This window comes from Aethina tumida, chromosome 2 (assembly GCF_024364675.1).
Source record: "Aethina tumida isolate Nest 87 chromosome 2, icAetTumi1.1, whole genome shotgun sequence".
NCBI lineage: Eukaryota > Metazoa > Arthropoda > Insecta > Coleoptera > Nitidulidae > Aethina > Aethina tumida.
In genome coordinates this window covers 28496419-28520896 of record NC_065436.1, presented here as the reverse complement: position 1 = coordinate 28520896, position 24478 = coordinate 28496419, and the positions used below count along the sequence as shown (strand labels likewise).

At 30.9% G+C, this 24478-nt stretch overlaps 2 protein-coding genes across 5 annotated transcripts; one reads left to right on the top strand and one right to left on the bottom strand.

Annotated features, from left to right (window-relative positions):
• The first annotated feature begins 1493 nt into the window (after window positions 1–1493).
• LOC109599263 (peroxidasin) lies at window positions 1494–17712 on the top strand. Its single transcript, XM_020015223.2, has 7 exons — window positions 1494–2007; window positions 13137–13352; window positions 13411–13482; window positions 13653–13882; window positions 13943–14242; window positions 14295–14576; window positions 14635–17712. The coding sequence occupies exons 1-7, from the start codon at window positions 1829–1831 to the stop codon at window positions 17526–17528; spliced, it is 4173 nt and encodes a 1390-aa protein (XP_019870782.2). The 5' UTR covers window positions 1494–1828; the 3' UTR covers window positions 17529–17712.
• Window positions 17713–18281: 569 nt separating this feature from the next.
• On the bottom strand, window positions 18282–23041 carry LOC109599259 (major facilitator superfamily domain-containing protein 6-A). 4 transcript variants are annotated; one of them, XM_049963958.1, is made up of 9 exons: window positions 22777–23039; window positions 22588–22701; window positions 22118–22461; window positions 21639–22041; window positions 21391–21578; window positions 20487–20948; window positions 20250–20433; window positions 18849–18946; window positions 18282–18584 (listed from the first exon to the last, which is right to left on the bottom strand). In XM_049963958.1, the coding sequence occupies exons 2-8, from the start codon at window positions 22649–22651 to the stop codon at window positions 18864–18866; spliced, it is 1728 nt and encodes a 575-aa protein (XP_049819915.1). In that variant the 5' UTR covers window positions 22652–22701; window positions 22777–23039; the 3' UTR covers window positions 18282–18584; window positions 18849–18863. The 4 variants fall into 4 exon arrangements, with proteins under 4 accessions (XP_049819915.1, XP_049819914.1, XP_049819916.1 ...); XM_049963957.1 differs by having other exon boundaries at window positions 22588–23039; XM_049963959.1 differs by having other exon boundaries at window positions 20268–20433; window positions 22588–23039.
• Window positions 23042–24478: the final 1437 nt, after the last annotated feature.

The following is a 24478-nucleotide window of genomic DNA, read 5'->3' as shown; positions in this document are numbered from 1 at the left end:
GCAAATTAGTACATTTTTTACAGGACAAATATTGTTTAAAAGTTATCATATCATATTCATGATATGTAAATTTATAAGAGAATTACTCAAAAATAATAGTAATAAGTAATAGGTTTTTTACCAAAATTCGAAAATCAGTTTTTTCTAATGTTAATAAATATTTGTAAAGCTAATAAATTATATTGCTCCCGTATCACACATTCATATTTTATAAATTTCTAAATTACAAACATATTATACTAGTTTACAAATTGATTGATTATGATTTTCTTATAAATTTTGTCGCACTAAACCACACACTTTTTTATGTTACCATTTTCGAAAAATTAATTTTTGGGAGTTACTCTAACATTTTTGAGTATAATCCGGGATTTAGTTGCCCAATTTGACTAAACCAGCACTTAAATTAAAGATAAATGAGCTTTCTACAACTTTCATTCTTATTGTCTTAAGACTGATCCAATAATTCAGATGTCAGCAACATTAAAACTTAATAAAGTATTTTTTGACTAAAAATTGAAGCTGAAAATTCAGCATTACAAAAAAATAAGCTACTGAAAATGTAAATAGAGAACACATTATTAATTTCTCGTATGAACTCTCATCATGAATGCATCCTAAAACAGTGATGCTGTAAAAAATTCTTTAAGAAAACTGAATAAAAAGGATACAGTATTTGTTTATTTGAGATCCATTTTCAGGCATCATTCATACGCAAAAATCAAAGTCGAGTCCACAGTGCTTGAGGTTAAAATTTGCTAAAAAATGAAAAAATTACCCTTTTGTCACCTGTTGAAACTGCAGGGTAAAATTCGTTCAAGCTGATTGTTGACAATTGTTTTGGCAATCATAAAAGCTAAACTATCAATATATTGACGATTAGCTAAAGAATTATGAAGCAATAAGTATGCGTTTCTTTTTTAATATCTCTCTCTCTCTCTCTCTTTTTTCTAGTTCATTGTCATAGATTTTAATAATTTTATTTTTTTCCTGCAGATGTGCACATGAAATTGAAAATGCATTTCTTCCATTTACTTGAAGAACATGGGGAACATTTTTACCAATATATGGAAAACATATATATGAAAAACGACGGTATCACGGTTTTTTGGGGATACAGTCATGATGGGGGAGTTATATTTGGTTTGTCGTGCGAGAAACATACTGAAGAAGCAATATTATACAAAAAAGATAAATTTAATTTCAATTGTTTCAATAAAATGGAGAAAAAACGTATGTACTACTAAATAAATTAATAAAAATTTATAAAATCATAACATATGAAAGGCAAAATGTCCATATTTATAAAAATTTAAAAAATTATTATTTTTTAAGGTGAATGCATATTAATAAATTTTTATTCCAAATAAGGCTATTATCCCAAAAATATAATTGTTTTAAGGTATGTTATTTAGAAAGTGAAACTAAAATTAAAAACTAGTTGCTTATGAATGAACCGATTAATATTGGCAACTACAAAACAAAAGTGTTGAATCATTCGTACCACCCCCGGTACTCGTAGGATCCTTGACTCGCGCCCAAACATGTCGAATCGTGATGCAAATCAGACGAAAATCGACCGGGACTCCGGGGCCTGAATCTAAAACACGATCGTTCCGAAAGCGTAAGCCCGCACGGCAAGTCGTCAACAAACCGGCATAGGCACCAGATACGGGAGCACCGCGGGCCAAAACACTATACCGTGTAACAGCCACAGTCTCCGCGGAGACGTCGAAGAGAGAATAGAGCCGGACCCGGTGCGACCTCGTGTGCGGCGTGCTCGTGTGCGGGTATGTCCGATTGAGTACCAAACGACGGCGGAAGAACAATGCGGGGATTGTGTGGAGTCGTGGTGCTGGTGGCCCTGTTGTTCGCGGTCCAAGCACAAAGGAGGAATTATTCGGCGTTCAGGTGCCCGAAAAACTGCTTCTGCTTCAAGAGGACGGTGCGATGCATGAAACTGAATCTGGTCGAGGTGCCCAAGGTGCCGCATCAGACGGTCACGCTGTAAGTTGGCTCGGTTGATTGTTTAATACTTAGCACCTAGATGCTTTTAAATAATGATCATCTCAGTAAAGTGAAAATAATTTAAAACAAAACAATATGCAAGATGCAAGACATGATGTTTTATTACTGTTTATTTATTTATGTAAGTTATTAAAATTTTAGGCATCCAATAATGTATTACCGTCCGTTTGAAAGTTAATATAAAAATAATAAAATCACAAAACAAATAAAATTTGTACTATAATATTTGATATGAGACAATACCAAATGTACGTTGTAAATAAAGATATTATTTATAGTATATAAGTTTGTACCACTAATATATAAAAATCTACATGTTTAAAAATTTAACCCGTGCTAAACTATAATATTATAGTGTTAGAAATATTATAAATGTTTGTCTATTAATGTATTTTGTCCAATACTTTGCAGTAATATGGTATTAGATTATGATGTTCTGTGTAATGTATAATAATTTACTATAAAAAATGATATTAGATGCAATCAAACTATGATGTTTTATTAGTTTCCATATTTGGTACTACAGTGCCAATTTACGAGAAAATATATGTATTCAGTTGATAAAACAATCTAACAATAAGTATTAAAGTTCACTTTGTATTTTTAAATAATTTATTTTATTGTTTATTTATTCACGGTGTAATTATTACCGTCAACCTGTAGATTAATATGAAAAACATAAATAAATAAATAAAACTAAAATGAAACCGGTATTTATTAAAATTATGACATAATATTTCAAAGTGATTGTTTTGTTTTACAATATTTAACACTTTAGTACTAATATACAGTATTGGCAACTTATATTAACTTATATTACTTATGAGTCGTACTACGTACATACAATGTATGTAGAGTTCATACTTTTCCTATTGTTATTGTGTCCAATATGCAGATGGTCAATTTAATATTATTCTTCATTGAATTGCGTATACGTTTAATTTTTGTTGGACAAAATTTTAGCTGCTTTTTCCTTATATATTTCAATGATTCGTGTCTTTTTATTCGATTATTTACCAGAGGTCCTTAAAAAAGATTATAATTCAACCTTACCAAGTCAATATAAGCATATAAGACATATTTGGGAATTGGTCGAGTCTATACTTTGGATATTATAACAAAGTATTAATGTTAAATTAAATGTTGCTCATTTAGTCAACAAAAATTTCTTTCAAAATTAACGTTGCTATATTTGTCCAGTTCAATTAAATAAATAACTGAAATATTTTATAAAGTAAAGTAATAGTAGTTTTTAGAATAGAGTATAAACAAAATAATATTAATTTACTAATGTTTTTTATACATTTGGTACATATTTGTTTGATTCACTTAATAATAAATCCATAACATGTGGTACCATTCTTAAGGTGGTAATTCTCCAAAATAAGTAAATTTTCATTTCAAATTGTGTCCAGTGATATAAAAAATATACAGTACAGCTATTTTATTTAATATGGAATGTTAAAATAATATTAATTTGCTAATGTTAACAGTTCACATTAAATAAAATAACCATAATATTTAACATTTTAAAAAGTTTCTATAATAATGACCACTACTGTATATTTTTATACTGCTTTTTTTGGATATTAAGCTCCTTAAGAATGGTATCACAGTACTAGCATATTATGAATTTATTATTTTATAAGTCAATCAAACAAAAATGTAACAAATGTATATATAAACCAAAGAACCATAAACCGATAGACATTAATGAATACATGACCTTATTTGTTGCACTAGAAAGGCAGTATTTAGATAGTTTTTATCTTAAAATGAATCTATTATACGCCCAACGGTAGATCAGATATGAACTTTATCTATCCTGTTGGAATCTAATGGGCACAACTCTCAATAAAATTCAGAACTGTTCAAATTATTTTTATAGCTTAATCATCAAATTTTGGAATAAAACAGAGAAAATAAACTTTTACTTTTGTTATGCGGTCAAGATGTTTGTATTGTTTATTTTGGGATAATCCGTTTTACTAAAGAAATTATTTGTATGTCTAAAGATAGAAGTAACAAATTGTATTTAAATCTCGAAAATTCTTCATTAATATCTGTCTCAAGATCATTAATCTCGTCAGTTAGTCTTACTAGTTTAATTTTAAGATTACTCTGTTAACACACATACCTTGAGAAACATTGCAGAAAATATTAATTGTATACATTTCAATTATAAATGTTTATCACAATATAAAATGTATATACTTGGGAAACAATTTTAAAATCCATACAAAATAAACAAATATGATAATTGAAAATTAAAATAAATTAAAATGCAATTTTTGATATTTGTTTTGACTCTGTTCATTTACCCAATAAATTGCACGTATCATTAACATATTTCAAACTGTCAATTCAATTAAATTTATTAGAACATCATCAAAATTCTGCGAAACATTAAACTCAATTGCAAGTAGTAAAACATGATATTCTTTAGTTAATCACTTTGATCACATTTTCTGCATCTTAAAATCAAATAATAAAACTATTGATATAAATATCTCTTGGCAAAATTCCCCAAACTCCAACGCATTGTTTATATTCATTCACGTATGATTGTTTTATGATTCTGTAATTTAGATTTTTAAATTCACAAAAGATAATATCAACGATAGACAAATATTATTATTCCAACACTCCTTCCTGCTCAGAAATAAACTAGTCAATGATGTTATTAATAAGTAAGCCTTCACGTATGATGACATAAAAAAATCTCATCAATAATGTATGTACTCCAAAACGACGTATTAATATTAAAATTTATATAAGCGGATATTAACATTAATTCAGCAATTAATGAAATCCAATGTAAGTGATTGATGAAATGTGCGATATTAAAATTTATAGCAATCATAACACTTTATAATCAAACTATTTATGTAATATAATCTATTAACATTTGTTTGCTTTTGAAATGGTTAGAGGTTGAATGTTAACGTTAGTGTCTCTCATCTGGATGATATCAGTTAAGGAAGTAACACAAACGTGGAAAATAATAAATAGACAACATTGTAAATTGAAATTTACAGATATGGTGCATTTTTTGAGGTCGACGTTCTGGCTCTGGAATATATTTGCATAATAATATTTTTACATATATCATATAGTGTTAACAAGTAGAATTATTATCAATTAGTAAGTTTCATAATTAAGGTTTATTGTTTCATTGTGACATTAAACAAAGAGCGACATAAAATTCACGCATGGAATATAAATAAGAAGCGTAAACATTTACAAAATATCTTTACGGCACGTTTTCGTTAATTGATATCGCACACGAACATCTCACAGAATCGGGATGGTGATTTGAAAGCAAAGCGCACAATTCTTCTAAGATACACCACATTGTAGGTTCTACAATTACGATGACGTACTTGATGCTTGAGTTTGTTGAATTGTCAGGAATGTTATTGTTTATGTGTGTGGCCAATTGAATGTTCTAACAAACTTACATATTTTATTTTTATGTTCGTTCTTTGTAATGTTTTACAAGAATTATGGTCTCACAGAAAAGGATTTTTTAAGATGGTTCGTCTTTTATGTCACTGAGTTCCATATAATAAACATGAGTTTTAGAATGAGTCTTTTTTAAAATTAAATTCTGTTAATAAGATTATGGTAAGTAATATCCCCTGTAATAATATTAGCAATTTATGGACGAAGTATTCACTGATTATGCTAATTAAATGAATATTTTAATATTTTAGATAAATTTAAAATTAATCTGATAACAAAAATAGTATACCCGACTTGCAAACAAAATTTCTTGTATTTGATATTTAAAGAAGAACTTGAAATTGAAACTGGTATGTAAATTGCAGCCTCACTTTAAAAACTAGTAGTACTATTATACCATTTATGAGGGGTGTTTTCAGATCCGGAATTACACATTAAGTAAATGAGGTTGCAACATGCAAAGAAGAGATCTTCTATTTAAACTGCGTCAGCAAAACATTTTAAGAAATTATAAAGAAGTTCATTAATATTTATTTTTAAGACATGAATCAGACCAAACAATTTAATCACTAAATGCATTAAATGGAAAAAGATGTGCAATGGTACGTGGTTTTTTAATGTAATCGACAATATAAACAAGATTTTCTCTAAACGCTTATCACTTTACCAATTAATAATGATGTTTCCCACGTCACTAAGTCACGATCGTTTATTATTGCGGGAGAAGAAAAATCGGAATTTAATAGCCTTCATGTGTAGTGTGATAACCGATTAAATTATGCCCATTGAAAAATGTAATCCTTGACAGTGTGTCTTAATTATTATTAATAACCATTATTTAATGCACAAATAGTTGAATTTATCGTCTATTATTTAATTGTTACGTGCTATTATCACATTACCGTGGGAATGAATATTAATATGCACGTTTCACAGCACAATCCCGTTTTTAAGGATCAACATTAAAATATGGATGAGTCAGTCTGGATAGTATTAAATATCACAGTGTGACCTATAAAACTTTTTTAAGACCTTTGTAGATCCATAAACCATGAAAACCGCACATGACAAAGCCCAAATGTAAATAGGTGAAGGATATGAGTATTATTAGAAGCGTATTCGCAGGAGTGTGAATGTAATTATCGATATGATTTTATGATGCTCCTGCACCAGGCACATCTGTTTTAGTTTCCATTGGTCTCTGGTGGATTTAGACGTGATAAATAGACAAGTAATTCAACAGGAAATGTAACTTTCTCCTGGTGTTAGATTTAATTTTACTTATGGGTCCTCAACGCTCCATCAATTTGTTCTACTAATCTGGAATTTAAATGGTGTACTTATTGATGGTAATTAAAGAAAGCTGTCATTAAAACGCAGCTAAATTTATTAGTTGTTTGGCTTAAAAGTTTACTACTGCAACCGGAAATTTCAGATTATTTAGTCCATGTAAAGTAAAAATTATAAATATCCGTTTTAAAAATAAGTATTTGAAATACCAGCAGCAAAATCGACATAAGTGAACAGTAAATTTTCAGTTCAAGTGCACGTTGAGATAAATATAATTCTTTAACGAGCCGTTTCGCAATGGGCACCTCTATAAATAACATTAAAAAAAATCAACACATATACGCAGCGTTATTGAAAGTTACACATACTTCCTGTCAAGATGTATTGACTGTACAACAATATATAGACACACCCATCGTCACTGTTCCATTTGAATAAAATTGTTATGCGTTTGGCTGAATTATGTTGAGAAAATTTCTCATTTCCGGGATCCATTTGGGATGGTTCCAATATTTATGCGAATTTTAATTTGAACGGACCAATACAGATGTTAGTTAGGGGAAAAATCAATGTCGGTATGTTTATGTGTGAAGAGATTAAGCATTTCATTAATCGGTCAAAATTTTACTGTTTGTAAAATAAACAGGAACTGTGCTAAAAAGTGAAAAACGTTGTTGATATAATCTTCTAAATTGTAATATTCTAAATATTTATAAACAACATTAATTTTGCAATGTTTACTCAATGTTTAATTGAAGTTCTATGTATATAAGTGTCAGTTTTTAAAAATTTTCTTAAAAATAGAATGTTTGAAATCTTCTCTGCTTTGTTGAATTTAATCTGATCATCAAGATTTATTTTACTTGTACAGTGATGTCATAAAAAGTCCCTCCTCTTGATAACTATTATAAGCACAACCAACAATTCAGAAGCAAACAGGATACTAAAACTGTAATGTTGTGTAAATATTATAATATTTATTCTTATAAGTTGTAAGATTATTTAAGTTATTTATTAAATGAATCGTTCACAACTACAATTTCCACCAAAATAATGGTATTGATATTGATATAATAACTCTTCAAATCGTAGACCGCAATTTTAATAATTAATAATATTTTAAAAAATAATTAATATATTTTTGTGGAAATTTTAATTTTTTTACAATATTCTACTGAAATACATCATTACAATTTTTTTCTTCAGTTGACATCTGACTGTTCTATTAGATACATTATTTGTCCATCTGACAAAAAAGAATTTCGTTAACTGATTCTTTCAATTAGTCTGTCTATAAAAGGTGTTGTTTTTTTGTTAATACGTTTTTTTATTGTATTTTAAATGAGTATGTTGCTTCATATATGTTAATAACATTGTAAACCATTTTTGAAGACCATCTTAAGTTTTTAGAGAAGTTGGATATATTTAGACCTTGATTTTCCTTGTTAATTATTAATTTTCCTTTCTCTGGAATGAAATATTACTTTCTTTCCACTGAATGAGTCACTCAATAAAATAATATATAGCCTACCAAGAATAAATTCTTATTAACATTTTTGTTAATGGAAATATAAGTTAACCAAAACAATGTAATATCTCCCTCGTTTATAAGATGTGACAAAAAAGCAAAAAAAAAAAAAAAAATTAAACACTATTTAAATATATTTTATATCTAATTGATAAATTAAAATTAGATTTTTTTATGAAATATGAAAAATATTTAATTTTAAATTTTGTGGTGTAACTCACGTCGCCACTGTATATTTGTATATTTAAACTAAAGATTATTACATAAGAGAGCTTCTAAAAAATGGTTCAAACCAAATTTGTAATGAAGAATAGTTGGAAGAATGTGGTTTATACACAAGAATAATAAACTCTTTGTGTTGTTAATTAAACCGTTTTAAACTGTTTTAAATTCAAGCAATTCGTCCAATTACTAATAATTAACGACTTGATTTAATTACTTCTAATGTCTACATTAATCTCATAAACTGCTAATTGATTATTGTCCATATTACAATTAAAAATTTGGCATCGCATCCAATAAAATTATTTTATTACCACTCGTTTATGGACCATTAAACCAATAATTTCTGTCCAACAATTAATTTTTCCCCTAATAAAATACATGTTTCAATTTAATCGCCTTGGATGCGAACAACAAAATTTTATTTAGGATTTTAGTCACTGCGTAAATCCTAAAAATATAAGTGGTAATTGGATTGATGTTGACTTAAGATGCACAAACATTGTTATAGGATAATGGGTGCAGACGTTTTTTATTTTGGAGGTGCACTGAAAAACAAACCCATAAAGAAATTAACGCTCTTAAAACTGTCGGCGAAATTGCAAATTGAACGAACCTGACCTTCCAAATCGTTCGACGGATATCACGAAACATAAATAATAAATATCGAATGGATTAAGTTCGCTAATTGGTAAATTACGTAATCGCAATTCGAATTTAAACAAAACTTAATCTGGGTTGATGGGCGCGTAAATAACGATTTTATTAATTCGATCTACCAGTTGCCTCCACTAATGGACCTTTTATTTTCGTAGTGGTGACTCACAATTTTGCAAAATTATATTGGGCAGATGAATACGCACTATTTCCAATGATGCTTATAATTATTTAGTAGAAAGAAATACACACAAGTTTTATAGGTATGTCATCTGAACAGATATGTTAAACTGAAGAATCTAAATATAACGTATGTAAAACAGAACACCGTTATTCTGAAAACAAGGTGTAAATCAATCGATTCAATGTCTTGAATATTTAACATTCTGTGTCGTCTATTTAAGATGAAAATACACTCAATAGCTCAAACGATAGACAAGAAAGAACTCAATGTATGTTATAAAAATAATGTACTACATCATCCGACTTAGATTTATTTTAAAACTTCTAAGTCAGGAAGTGGGAAACAATGATTGGGGCAAGTAATACATTAAATTGGTCCTTCTTATAAGCAAATTTGCACCTAGATAGGCTATAAACGTTGAAATACGGTGGAGGAAACATGATAATGATCAGATCAGATCATCATCAGATCTGGTGGAGTAACCGCGGAATTATTCACTTTGAAGTGCTGAAACTTAGACAAACTGTTAATGCAGATCTTTATAGTGAACAATTGGATCGAGTGAACCAATCTTGATTATATTATTGATTAAAACTAAAGACTTGTTAAAAATTTATTCATTTGCATTTAATGTAAGAAAGCAACAATATTACTTTCCAGTTCCGTAATATTTTAATTGCATTTACTTATCAATAAATAATAATGTGACCTATTTCTCTTGCCACCACTGTTAGTAAGTTTCTTAATAAAAATAATACACACTTCGGAACAAAAAGCAATAATAAACGATGTATCAACGGTTGATTCAGGAGGATTTGGTAACATTCGATAACTAAATATATTTGTTGTATATTTTAACAGTCGAAGGTCTTTCAGTACAGAAATTTAAGGCCGGTATAAATAACAGACAACATTGTGAAAGAACACATGTGCGTACAGTTTCCCGTTTACCATTATTCCTCTGCTTCGAGCGGATTTCACTGTTTGATTTATACCCATTCGATTTTGTCCAATTACGGCTTAACACATAAAATTGCGGTCTTAATTGGTGGCCCGACTAATTGATATGGCTTTGGATATTTTTCAATCCGGCACTGCCACCAGTACATTATCATAAATTAGATTAAGTTTAATTGGTGTAAATTATTTCTTGTGCTCGAAAGACTGGCATGAATTGAGCGACAAAAAATTAAAGACCAGACCGACCGGCTGTTTATACGAATGTATCGCAAACACTCGGTGTTATTTACATTTGCTGGCAAAACTTTGATTCTGCAAGTGGCCGGATCGAATGTACCAACAGATGTTTATTTAAAAAATATGGATGTGATGAAATAGGCTTGGTTTTATTTACGTTTGCCAAAGTAAATGAAATTAATCATCGGCCAGGTCAAGAAAATGTTTTATGTTAATCCACTTTTTGGATTCACCCTGAAACCGATAACCCCAAGATACGCATTATCTTCGTTCTTTGAGGACAAGGTTGCCGTTGCGTCATGGCAGAGAAAAAATATAATTTATAAATTAGTTTTTGCTGTGCAGATAGTTAATTTTATTGACTTCCGACATGGCTAATTGCTCCTGATGATGGATGTTCCACCAAGACGTGATGATATTTCGAGTGTAATTTGCATGAAATGCTGGGTTTGACTTATTAATAGTCGCAGTGAGCAGTAATTACATGAAGTTAAAATAAATTTATCGTTCAAGTGACCACCAATCATGAGTTTTATTTGTGCACTACATAATTCATGTTGTCCAAGACAGGTTAAATTATTCCAAAATTTCATTCATTTATCATTCTAAGAACATTTTAGACAATTATAGAATTACAGTTTTAAGATTGTTAAAACCCTTTCATTAGCCTTGGCACCGCCCAGATTTTGTTACTAATTTGTTGTGAATTCATGATTCGTGTTAAGACCTAATAAGAAAATGCTGTTACCATTTACGTGTTGCAATCTAACACTATAAAATCTAACTTAATACATACATCTACAATGGTAATCATAATTATAGCAGCTTTAAAATGTGTTGAAAATATGAGTTGTACTACTTGAATTGTATTCTATTTAGTATACAGCACGAAAAGAGTTTGATCCATCTAAGTCCTGAAAGAGACATATTCTACGAGAGTGACAGTCCTCACTATGGGACAAAGTTCTACTGTCTCTGTCGTGCATGATGTCTCTCTCTAAATTCAGACGGGTCAAATGCTTTTTCTACTGTATGTAATGATTATTATTCTATCTTTTATTATTGTGCCCACTATGCAACTGATTAATTTAACTTTTTTCCTTAATGAACTGCAACTTTAAACTTTCATTGGACAAAATAATAGGACTTAGATAAACAGAATCAATCATCAATAAATCAAGCCTCACCAAGTCCGAGAGAAACAAATAGAGATTGCTAAAAGCTTTCAGTTAAATAAGTCAGTCGTTTCCGATATTAATAAAAAAATTGGAGAAACAAGACAAATGGTAGGTACAAAAAATATTCAGTGATTTTGAAAAACTTGAAAATCAACTCAAATTAAAGCCAACTTGGAGGTTTGTACTTGCTCAAATTTAGTTTAAGGACTGTGGGAAGAAAGTTAATGGTTTGTTTAGCTTAAAATCTGTAAGCTTGCTCAGGATTATGATCATTGAACCACAGAACAATGGCAATTGATAGTCTTTTAGTGATGAATCTACATTTAATTTAATATAAAATGGCGGTTTAACTTATATTAGATATCCTACAGGGGCAAGACTATACAAAACATTTGTTATACCCGTTGTAAAAGGTGACCTTTTAATTATGGTATGGGAATCCTCTGCTTCTGGCATAGACCTCTTTCGTGGTATAGAAGGGCACATGAACCGATTTAAGTGCAGGAATATATTTAACAACAATTAGTTTTCCCATATTGAAGAAACGATGCTGTTAAGTAATGTATTTCAACACAAAAACAATCCCAAACACAGATTCAAAATTGTGTCAGGTTGATTAAAAGATTAAACCATCAATGTTCTGCACTGGTTGACGCAATTTCCAGGTACTAACGCTACAGAAAACATTTAATATAAAAATTATACAAACTTAAACGCACTCTTCGCAGTAATTCAAGAAGCTTGGTAGAATATTATATTTAGCAATTAAAGTTGGTGTATTATATTTTTCAGAATAAGAAAATATTAGTTTTTATAATAGAGTATACAGCAAATTTTTATTATTTTAACAGTTCATATTATATAAAATAGTTATAAACATAAATTAATTAAATAAACAGACAAAACAAGATAATGCATGTCCATAACTATAGGTAAAATCTGAGTCACATTTGCAATAATACTTTCAAGTGGGTGTAACAAACAAACCATTTGTAGAATGTAAAATTTCAATTATGTATGTCTTTTGTAAGAGAATATAACAGATATTTCTTATAATTTACATTAATGTCCACTAGTATTTGTGTTTACATATTTTAGAAACGAATATAACATTTACATATTTTATTAATGATGATACTTCCTAAGTATTATATTTAAGTTTTAATGGAAACATATATGTGCCATTAAGGAATGTGAAATTTATTTAAATGTGTAGGTATAAATTAATATTTTAATTGATTTTTTCCCAACTTAAGCAATAAATTCTTGGGGTCACATTTCTATTAAGCCATTAACAATAAAGCCCAGTATAATAAAACAAAATTCTCAATAAAAAACACATTAATCCCTTATGAATTTTAATGGCTGGATTTATTTCTTCTTTCAGGGACTTGAGATTCAACAAGATAAGAGAAATAGTACCGGGCACGTTTAAGGGCCACCGTAACATCGTTTCAATATTATTCAACAACAATCTCATCACAGGCATTAAAAATGGTACTTTCGACGGGCTGCACAACTTACAAAATCTCTACATGTACAAAAACATGATTAGGCACATCGAACCGGGTGCATTCCAAGGATTATTTAAGCTGGAACGGCTGTATGTTGTTTACAGAAATTTTTCTTGTTTCCGTTATTAAAATTCTTGTTATTTTTAGGTACTTACAAAACAATGATTTAGAAGAATTGAAGTATGGAACGTTTGCCAATCTTCCGTCTCTTGAAAGATTGTAAGTAAATTGTTGGCTAAACAGATGTATTGTGCTAAATTTTATATGCAGTCATAGATATTTTTATTTTAATGAAAATATTGCTTTTGTTTGATGTTAAGTGTTCAACATATTTCACGTTCCTTTGACAACCATCAGAAATCTTATTTATAAACATTAACTCATTTTAGAACGCTTTACAACAACCGCATCGCACACATAGCACCAAAAACTTTTGATAATCTACCGAAACTAGCCAGACTACGAATGGACCACAACGCTTTAATCTGTGACTGCCAGATGTATTGGTTTGCTAAAATGATCCACGAACACAATCTCCAAGGTGTGGCACATTGTAAATACCCCGAAGAGATGTACGGTAAAGCCTTGAATGAAATGGACATTAAAGATTTTCACTGCAGTAAGTTAACCTTAGTTAATTAGAACATGAATGGTAAAAACCTTAAAATTGTGAATGTAGAACCTCCAGAAATCATGGAAGGGCCACATGATATCGAAATCTCTTGGGGAGGAACTGCAATCTTCACTTGTAAAGTTAATGAAGATGCCCAGGCGAATATAATCTGGATGAAGGACGATGAAGAGCTGATAACTAACGAAAAGTACAAAATCATGGACAATGGAACCTTAGTGATCGAAGATACGGAAGAAAAGGACGGCGGTCATTACGAATGTGTGGCCAAAAATCCAGACGGTCAAGCCAAGTCAAGACCTGCTCGCATGATTGTTACAAGATACAATTCTGTAACTCAAGGATACAGTGCGTTGTTTTCCCTTCAAGTTCATAAAATACTAATAAAACTTATTTTTAGATTCATTTGCTCCTATAATAACATCCAACCCATCCACAGTTACAACATCAGTAGGAAATTTCGAAGTGGCACTTCCATGTGAAGCAACTGGATTTCCTATCCCAACAATTCGTTGGTCTAAAAATCGCATTACTTTGGAAACATCTTCAAAGTATACAATTCTTCCAGGCGGAACACTTTTAATACGACCTATTGAACACAGTGGTGATCACGGCACGTACAGGTGTGAAGCTTCCAATATTAACGGACGTGCTTTTATCGAATCTACTGTAATAATAAACGGTAATCATACATTAATGTTGTGACCAATGTTAAAATCAAATTGATGTCTTTGTTTTAGTTGCTCCAATTTTCACAATACAACCAGAAAACACTGAAGTTGAAGTAGGGGGAACAGTAAGATTGGAATGCGTGGCATCAGGTACTCCACCACCTGAAATCACTTGGTTCAAAAACGATTTAGAAGTTCAGCCAGACAATCGGATCCAAATATTCCCAGACGGCACTTTACAAATTTATAAGGCTGAAGAATCGGACACAGCTTTATATATTTGCGAAGCTAGAAATTCTTTAGGTTACAGGGAAGTCAGTGCGAAACTGAAGGTTGTATTACCAGATAAACGAAATGTAGCTAGATTGGTATACAAGCCTTATAACATGGAGGCTTTGATTGGAAGTACCATTGAGTTGCCCTGCAAGGCTGAAGGTGATCCGGCTCCAGGTATTCAATGGAGCAAAGACGGACAAAGGATGCAGAGAACGGGCAGATTCAAAATATCTTTAACAGGAAATCTGTACATTTACAAAGTAGCTCCGGAAGACCAAGGAAGATATGAATGTACAGCTATCAATGAACATGGACGAGACACTGCGTACGGTTATGTAACGGTGAAAGAAAATCAAAACACAAATGAGTTTGGAATTGGTGACAAATTTGTTAAAATTGCCTTCCAAGAAGCTAATTCTGAAATCGATAAAGCTATAAATAATACAATAGACAATCTATTCCATAGTAAAGGTCCACACAGCTCATCAGAATTATTCAGATTGATACGTTACCCAGATGCTCCAGCTAGAGAGCTGGCCAAAGCAGCTGAGGTATACGAAAGAACTTTGTATAACATACGAAAGCATGTAGAGAAAGGAATGACTATGAAGAATCCATCCGATTTTAACTACAGAGAAATCCTCTCCAAAGATCATTTAGATTTAGTCGCCAAACTCTCAGGTTGTACAACTCACAGACTAACCAGAAATTGTTCCGATATGTGTTTCCATTCTAAATATAGAAGCATAGATGGTACTTGTAACAACTTGCAAAATCCTACCTGGGGTTCTTCGTATTCAGGTTTCAGGCGCATCCTCAAGCCGATTTACGAAGACGGCTTTACAAAACCTGTGGGCTGGGATAAAACTAAAACATACTACGGCTTTCCTAAACCCAGTTCTCGTCTTGTATCAACTAGCTTAATTTCAACAAAAAAAATCACATCAGACCCAGAAATTACGCACATGGTAATGCAATGGGGGCAATTTTTAGACCACGATTTGGACCACGCTCTCCCCTCGGTGAGTTCTGAGAGTTGGGACGGTATAGATTGTAAGAAATCTTGCGATTATGCAGCTCCTTGCTACCCCATGGACGTACCCCCTGGCGACCCTCGGATCACCAATCGCAGATGCATCGATTTTATCAGAAGTTCGTCGATTTGTGGGTCGGGAATGACTTCGGTGTTCTTTAACGAGATTCAGCCAAGAGAGCAAATTAATCAGTTGACATCGTACATTGACGCATCTCAAGTTTACGGGTTCTCTGAAGAGTTGGCGAAGAATTTGAGGGATCTGGAAACGGATGCTGGCAGACTGAAAGAAGGTACAGTATTTCCTGGCAGAAAACCTCTGCTGCCTTACGCTGCTGGGGCTGAAATGGATTGCAGAAGGAATTTATCGGAAAGTTCTGCGATTAACTGCTTCCTAGCTGGAGACATAAGAGCTAATGAACAAGTGGCTCTTATTGCGATGCACACACTTTGGATGAGGGAGCACAATAGAATTGCCAGGGAACTCAAATACTTGAATCCTCAGTGGGAAAGTGACTTGCTATATCACGAATCTAGAAAAATTGTCGGTGCTGCTATGCAACACATAACATACACGCAGTGGTTGCCGTTTATTATAGGTGAAAGCGGCATGAAAAAGATGGGCGAATATAAAGGTTACAATCCTAAATTGAACCCAAGTATTTCCAACGTGTTTGCAACTGCTGCTCTGCGGTTTGGTCACACTTTAATCAATCCAATACTCCACAGACTAGATCATAACTTTAAGCCAATCAGACAAGGAAACTTACCTTTGCATAAAGCCTTTTTCTCACCGTGGAGAGTTGTTGAAGAAGGCGGTGTGGATCCCCTTCTGAGAGGACTGATATCGGTGGCCGCTAAAGTGAAAAAATCAGATGAAAACTTAAATAGTGATCTCACGGAACGACTTTTCGAAACAGCTCATGCTGTAGCTTTGGATTTGGCTGCCATGAACATTCACAGATCACGTGATCATGCAATTCCCGGGTATTTGGAGTTTAGAAAATTCTGTAACATGTCCGAGGTGGAAACTTTTGATGACTTGAAAGGAGAAATTTCAGATGCCAATGTGAGAAGAAAACTGAAAGAACTGTACGGACATCCGGGTAATATTGATGTATTTGTTGGAGGCATTCTCGAAGACCAAGTCGAAGGAGGAAGGGTTGGTCCCTTATTCCAGTGTTTGTTAATTGAGCAATTCGTAAGGTTGAGAGACGGAGACAGATTCTATTACGAAAATCCTTCAGTATTTAAACCAGAACAGTTGACTCAAATCAAAGAATATACTTTGGCGAGGGTTATTTGTGATAACAGTGATAATATAACGCGGATACAGCGTGACGTATTCCGATTGCCGGAGTTGCAAGGAGGATTTGTTGAATGTTCCCAAATTCCTAAAGTGGATTTCAGATTGTGGTTTGAGTGTTGTAGCGATTGCCGATATTCGGGACAATTAAACACAATCAGCAGATTAAACAGTAGAAGAAATAGGAGGCAAGCTCCAGAAGATTTTCCTCAGAAATCAACAGAAAATGTTCAGGGTCTTCAAAGAAAGATTGGTGAATTACAAAAGGAGGTGGATGATTTGAAGGCCAATCTAAAAGATATTCTGAATGAACTTAAATATGGAAATAAAACATTGAACTGTACTTAACAATAGTGTTCTTTACTGCCATAATTTTAAACTAATCAGAAGTAGAATTAATTTTCTGATGTAATGCGCTGTGCTTAAAATTAATACTTTTTATTGTCATATTAAAGCATTTTGAAAATAGATACGAAATTTTATAAGTATTGTACGTTGTAATTGTAGAAAGACAAATATAAAATTTAATTAGTTTGGTGTTTAATTCCCCATTCCAGTTTACCCCAATAAAATGTATTTAGTAAAGATAAATATCATAAAAGATTCATTTTATAGTAATAAAACTTTATTTTTACAGTTTAAAACTACAAGGTATAAAAACAAGGAAATCAATAAATAATTATAAATATAGTAACAACTATAAATTATTGAATACTGATCTAATTTGAAAAAAACTATAATACCAAAATTTCACTAATAAATTATTACAAAAATGTCATCACCTCGAAGGTAAGACCGTTATCACAATAATAAAGGAATCTACATCGTATTCAAAACATTTAAACAATCTAACAATGTTGCTATCAGTTAAGACAATTTAATCTTTATTAATTTATAACGCTTTCAAAATACCTCTGATCTTTAGTCAGTTACAAAATGTCATAGTAACTATAACTTTTTCTTTAGTTACAACTACAAAATAGAAACTGTTTGTAACAAAAGAAAAAGTATGTGTAAATTAATCAATTCGTATAAGAAAATTTTAATATACTTTTTATGTTATAAATATTCTGAATATTCAGTTAACAAAGTACAAAAATATGAAGTACAAAATTTATATTTTGTATACAACATTTTTTATAGCCTAAAAAGGCTGAGAGCTATGACAATTCAGATAATTTAACTGATTATCAATTTTAATAACCATAATAATAGAGAGAACGATTTCAATCAATCCCTGTTAACTCAGATTGTAATCGTATCGAGACAAGTGTAGAGCATCGGAAACAATGGTAAGTAGAACAAATAAATAAGACTTATTTCCAATTATTATCGGAACTAAAATCGAAGTCTTGGAAATTTTACCCTGTTTTCGACTTATTGACTATAGAAGTTGTGTCATGCCTGCAAAATAAAATGATAATTTTAATTACTTTCCTTGAGGTAATCTGTATAATTAATACTGTCATTAGCTAGAATAATTTAAAAACTGGTTTTTCGTCGTAAATATACCAAACGCAAAGACAGTGTCTAGGTGTTTTTTTACGTGTACGTTATTTGTTTTATGTAACCCGTTTCGATCATTCTAATGCAGTTTGGAAATATTGATAAGGATAATCTCTTCAAAATAAATAATTAAATGGTGTCAGTTATGTAAATAGAGTTTACCTCAAAATTTAGGTGTCAGTTGACGATGGTCAGTTCCTTTTGGTCGTCTTCCAGTCCGGTCGCCTTCTCGTTCGGATGCATGTATTTGGTATCAAAATCTAATGTGTAAATTTTGCAATAAATATATTGTAATGACTGTGTTTTATTCCCAAATACCCACAAACATAAAAGTAACAAAAAATAATAAGGTAAGCCACGTAGTTTAGTCAATTATCAGAATTATATTTGTATAATTTGTCGTAATTTTTAAATTATCTTTAATAAGCAAATTATTAATAGCCGATATTGTGATATTTTTATACATTTTAAGTACAAATTTAAAATGATCAAATTTAATTAATTTATTATCACTGATTTAACAAACAAATAAAATTAATGAACAAAATATTACGTTTACTTTATTACACAATATATTCTACAAATGAAAAATTACTGAATATTGAATATCACAATATCACACACTTCCATAGTTTTGAGCATGGAGATGCTTCGAGTTTTCCAAAATAGGATCTAAAACAAATTATTTTGAAATTTAAAAATTGTACGATTATACTATAATTACATCTCTATTTTTTAAACAAATATATCGAAAAACAATTTCCATTTCCATAATTTGAATTGGAAAATTTTGATTTTTTTTTTATAAGAATTAAATCATCATATATAGCTCAATACTGTATCATTAAAATGTGACATTTGCCATATTCTACGATTATTTCTTTAGAAGGAACATAAATATATACATAAATATAATATGAAATAATACAAGGGAAATTTTGAACATTTGTAGAAGTAGTCAGCTAAAAAATGTTCGGAAATAAATGTTTCAATTCAAATTTATTAATAAATAACAGATTTTATATTAAATATGTGTTTAATTTAAGTTTTGGTCTGAGATGTAACACTAGAAATTATACATTTTATTCTCAATATTAAAAAAAGATAGAAGAAATTATTTATATACAAATACAATTAAAATTTCATAAATATAATAATACTTTGAAGTTCTTTAGTGCATTAACATATTTCCATAATATCAAACAATTAGCATATTTGCATTGTTAATAATAATAACTGATCAACCAATAATGATAAAAATAATATTCCATAAGGTTGTCATCACTCATAGCTAATTTAAAAATGACGATAATAAACGAATAATAGATAATAGTTTTAATTAAATCCGGTTAATTCCATGCTAACAAAAATTAAGTATTTTTAAATATACATAAAAATTAATAATATTGCACTTCTGATAATTGTAAACCAAACCACTGGAACAAAATCAAAAAAGCTGCCACCACCCACCAAACCCCAGAACCGCTAATAATACTGTCGATTAGAGATAACAAATATAATACTGGTGTTCTGTTAGCTTCCTCATTCAGTCTTTTAACCCACCTGAATCTTTCGCGTTACCTTTTCTCGAAAGGAGAAATTGTACGCCGGCATGAACCAAACAAGCGATCAGAGCCCCTATTCCAAAGAAACGGAAAGTGTTCCTGCCATACTTGTCGAAAAGATTTCCGGCCATAAGGCTGCCCAGCGAGACTCCGACACCTTCAAAAATCGCCCCCACCATTCCCTGAAAAGCAATCACGTTTTTATCTTTTACAAGAGGTCCGTTTATTAAATTACCTGCATGGTGGCTTCAGTGCCTGCAGGCGCCACAATGCTGGCGTATGACGCCATACAGGCATACGCCAGTCCGAAAGTCAACCCGTTGCTGACCTCAATTGGTAAAAGCCACCAGGGGTTTTCAATGAATGAGTACAGAATAAACCTGCACCCCACGACCAAAAGGATTAAACTCATGGAGTGCACGTGTCCAATCCTATTTAGGATAAACCCAGACAAGAAGAAGAACGGGAGCTCGCCGCATAAACATTGTATGGCCATCGTGAGCCCCTGGATAGTTTTCGTTTCCGTTATGCCTTGAATTTCGGCCAATTCGTCAATTAGCCAGAAGAGGAAGTTCCAAACTAGGGCGGTACACATGCCGATAGCGATGCACCAAAGAAGGAACACGCAGATGCGAACGTCCTTCAAAAGAGGGAACACGTCCCGCAGAATGCTCGATGATTTGTTACTCTGAGTGTACTAGAATAAAAATAGAAATGGATTTTACTGTATTAATAAAGTTGTAACACTTCTTTTTTTAACAAAATAGTAGATATAATTATAATAAATATTTAATTATATTTATATAATATTTAATTATTAATTAAATTTTGTATATATTTATACAATAATTAATTAAAATTCGAATAATCATGATAGGATGTCGGAAAATATAATAAAACTATCACTAATTAATTATCTAAAGTGTTTCGAATAATTTACTCAATAGGTGGTAAATATTTAATCAAATTATCTAAATCCATTTTTACATAACACTTTTATGGAGATCCACATTCAACAGCCCTTTTATTAATTGAATAAATAAATAAAAAGATTCTAGTACACATGAGCTTGTGGTTATTATTTGCTCAAGTCTTATTATTTTAGGTCAATAACTATTTTTTATCTAATTACATGTTACCTGTAGTCTTGATGAAACAATGAAGTCCAAGACTAGGAAAGCTACACCTAAATAAAAGGCTCCAGTGTAATCTTTCACAGAGCTATTACCACTCATTGCATCAATTATAAATCCAGCTATGGTTGACATTATGCCCCAACCCAAAGCTCCAAATAGTCTCTGGTACCCATATCTATGAGGTTTGTCACCTGAGATTTAGGGAAAAATTAATGGAATCAGACTCACACTAACAAATGTAATAGTCTTACCTAACATTCCAAAACAAATAGCATCTCCAACACTGACAACAACTGCTTGCCCAACCCAACCAATAATCATCAAAATTAACAGTACCCAAAATTGATATAAACTGGCTGCATTTTCTATTTTTGATGAATTGGAGGCAAGCATATTTAAATTTACATCATTGCAAGTACTTTGACATGAAGTGCTGGTGAGATTTGCACAGAGAGGATGGAAGACGTCGCCCTTGTTGACGGATACATTAACGACTTTGAAAAATACATTTTCAGTCACAAGCCAGCCCGAAGAAGAGTCTAAAACTACGTCGATGTTGATTTTGTCGTCTGCTATTGTTGCATCACAATGATCTTTATTGTCTGTGCCTTTACAAAGTTTCTTCAAAAATGTTGGATGTGATAAGCAGTTCATCTGTAGAATAATTAATTGTTCTTGATATATTTTAGCCCATATTGCATAATTAAAATAGTATAAATTATAAACTTACTTGACACTCCACAAATTCCACTTTCTCTCTTAACTGATCCAACAAATTGGTATTTGCAGTAACATTTACTGTATTCACTGCTAGTTCACCTGAGTCACACGTAAACTCCATATTATTATCTATTGTGGGTGAGTATAAAATTGCAATAAAAGCTGCTGCTGTGAGTAACTGCGAAAAAAGGAATATCTTCTTTTGCCATAAGAATTTGTCAGCAATTCCTCCAACAAGTGGCTTAGCTACCATTCCACATATAGGGAGGATTGTATAAATGATTCCGACTGTTGTACCAGAAAATCCCATCTGCTTTGCATATGTGGATAAGTATGAAACTACAGGTCCCGTACCTAAAATATACAATTTACTCATAAATTACTCAGTAAAATGGGCAGAAAATAAATTTTCTTATAAAATACTCCTAACCTATAAATCTAATATGATAATATATGTAACATATTTGTAAATTGACTTACCAGCGTTCCATAAGAAAAAATGGGCCTTCATAGGCACTAATTCTTTATTCACTCTATCTAACATTTTTAATCACAGTAATTTTACCACAAAAAAATAAATAAACACTTTCTAACCTATAAGAATTTGCATGAATATCTCTGTTACTCCGCCTTGATTTTAAAATTGTAATGTACAAAGTCACTCATTACCCAATTATTATTTACTTATTAAGTAATAGCAGTGTTTAAACTGTTTCTAAATTAATAACCCATAGACAAAAATAATAGTCATATGTAGATATTTTGTCTACATCACACTTAAACTGTCGCAACGTTTCTATTCTTATCGGTTAGTTTATCTAAATTATTTATTTTTAATTAAATATTAATTGAATAAGTACAAGCTGTGTGTGGATTATGCGGAACAATGAGTGTTATTATATGAAATACGATAAGTTTTCCATGGTGTTATGCAGTGTAGCCATTCAGAAAACCGACTTTCTGAAGTCTAAGACGTTTTTGGAGTTCTCGTTTTTGTTTACTACGTTCGGCAAGTATCGGTTTCCGAATTGAAACGTGGCTGCCGGGAACGTACCGATTGCTCGAAATATCAGTTGCTCGAAAGGTCGGAACCGACCGACTACCTTCGGTAAGACCGAAATGTGCTTGAGGACGTCCGTTATTTAGGAACATGTTTAGCAAGAGTGGTTAAAGGAAATCATTAATACCTACTCTGGGTGTATTTTAATTCGTTTGTTTGGTCTACGCGGTATCGTCAGCGCCTAACATAAAAATATTCTATATTCAAAATAATCAATTTTAATTAATATCTGTTAAAAATCTATAATAGACTATAAATATTAGTAGGTTTTACATATGTGTAAAATTTATTAAATAATATTTATTACAGGAAAAGAAGTTTGGTTTAAATATTGATAACAACTAATGCAATATCGCCTTTTTTTGTCCTCTGTAGTCCTCTACATATTTTAGCATTTTACAGTTGATCTTAAGAAACAACATTTAAAAATATGCCATGTATATATACAATTATTAATAAGATTATTTCCTGATTTGTTTACTGCAATACACAACATTTATTGATTACTAAGGAAGAAACATTTACGTGAAGATTTGAGGGTAATCTCAAGAAATTATATATGACAGATTAGTCAGTATTAATTAGTGAACTTGTTTTGATGCCAGCAAAAAGTGGCAGCAAAATTAAAGGTTTTTCATTGTACACTAACTATTCATCGACAACCAGATATATATTGTAATCTTCTGAGGATTTAAAAAGAATTACATTAATAGTTTGATAGCTATTCTATTATAAACTAAAGAACTTCTGTAAACACATTTATGTCTTATTTACACAACTTTCTTTGCAATAACATCTTTCATATCATTTGTTTGAACCTTATATTAAATATTTTATAATAATATTTTAGTGTTTTTTCTTTAATATTACCATATCATACCAAACTCTATTATAAATTAAAGTACTTTAGTATCTTAGATGATTGGATTATAAATTTTCTAAGTATAAATTATTTAGTTGATGTTTTTCATATACACTAATCTACATAGTACTTAAATTATCTAGCTATATTAAGTTAGGTTATATGTATGAAATAATTTTTTTTAATATCTAACGGTTTAATTAATTTATAAACAATTCATTCAATTTATGAATAAACTAAATTTACGCATAAACTTTAACAAATAATTACTTGTCAAATGAACCCTATCCATTATATATTAGAGCAATATCAAATGGGTGCAAAATTTTGGTGTTTTAATATTAATTATTAATAAACAAGACTAATATTTTAAAAACAAAATCAATCATTTTCAAACATTTCCTTTTACTAGAAAGAGTATTATTATATAATTGATAAACTGTTCTTTG

Excerpts from the sequence above, each read along its gene's own strand:
- LOC109599263 (XM_020015223.2), top strand. The coding sequence starts at position 1,829 with ATGCGGGGATTGTGTGGAGTCGTGGTGCTGGTGGCCCTGTTGTTCGCG. Across the intron at positions 14,243-14,294 it reads TTCTGTAACTCAAGGATACA|ATTCATTTGCTCCTATAATA; the intron begins GTGCGTTGTTTT and ends ACTTATTTTTAG. Across the intron at positions 14,577-14,634 it reads ATCTACTGTAATAATAAACG|TTGCTCCAATTTTCACAATA; the intron begins GTAATCATACAT and ends TCTTTGTTTTAG.
- LOC109599259 (XM_049963957.1), bottom strand. The coding sequence starts at position 22,651 with ATGTTAGATAGAGTGAATAAAGAATTAGTGCCTATGAAGGCCCATTTT. Across the intron at positions 21,579-21,638 it reads TATTTGTTTTGGAATGTTAG|GTGACAAACCTCATAGATAT; the intron begins GTAAGACTATTA and ends CCTAAATCTCAG. Across the intron at positions 20,434-20,486 it reads GCACTGAAGCCACCATGCAG|GGAATGGTGGGGGCGATTTT; the intron begins GTAATTTAATAA and ends ATTGCTTTTCAG.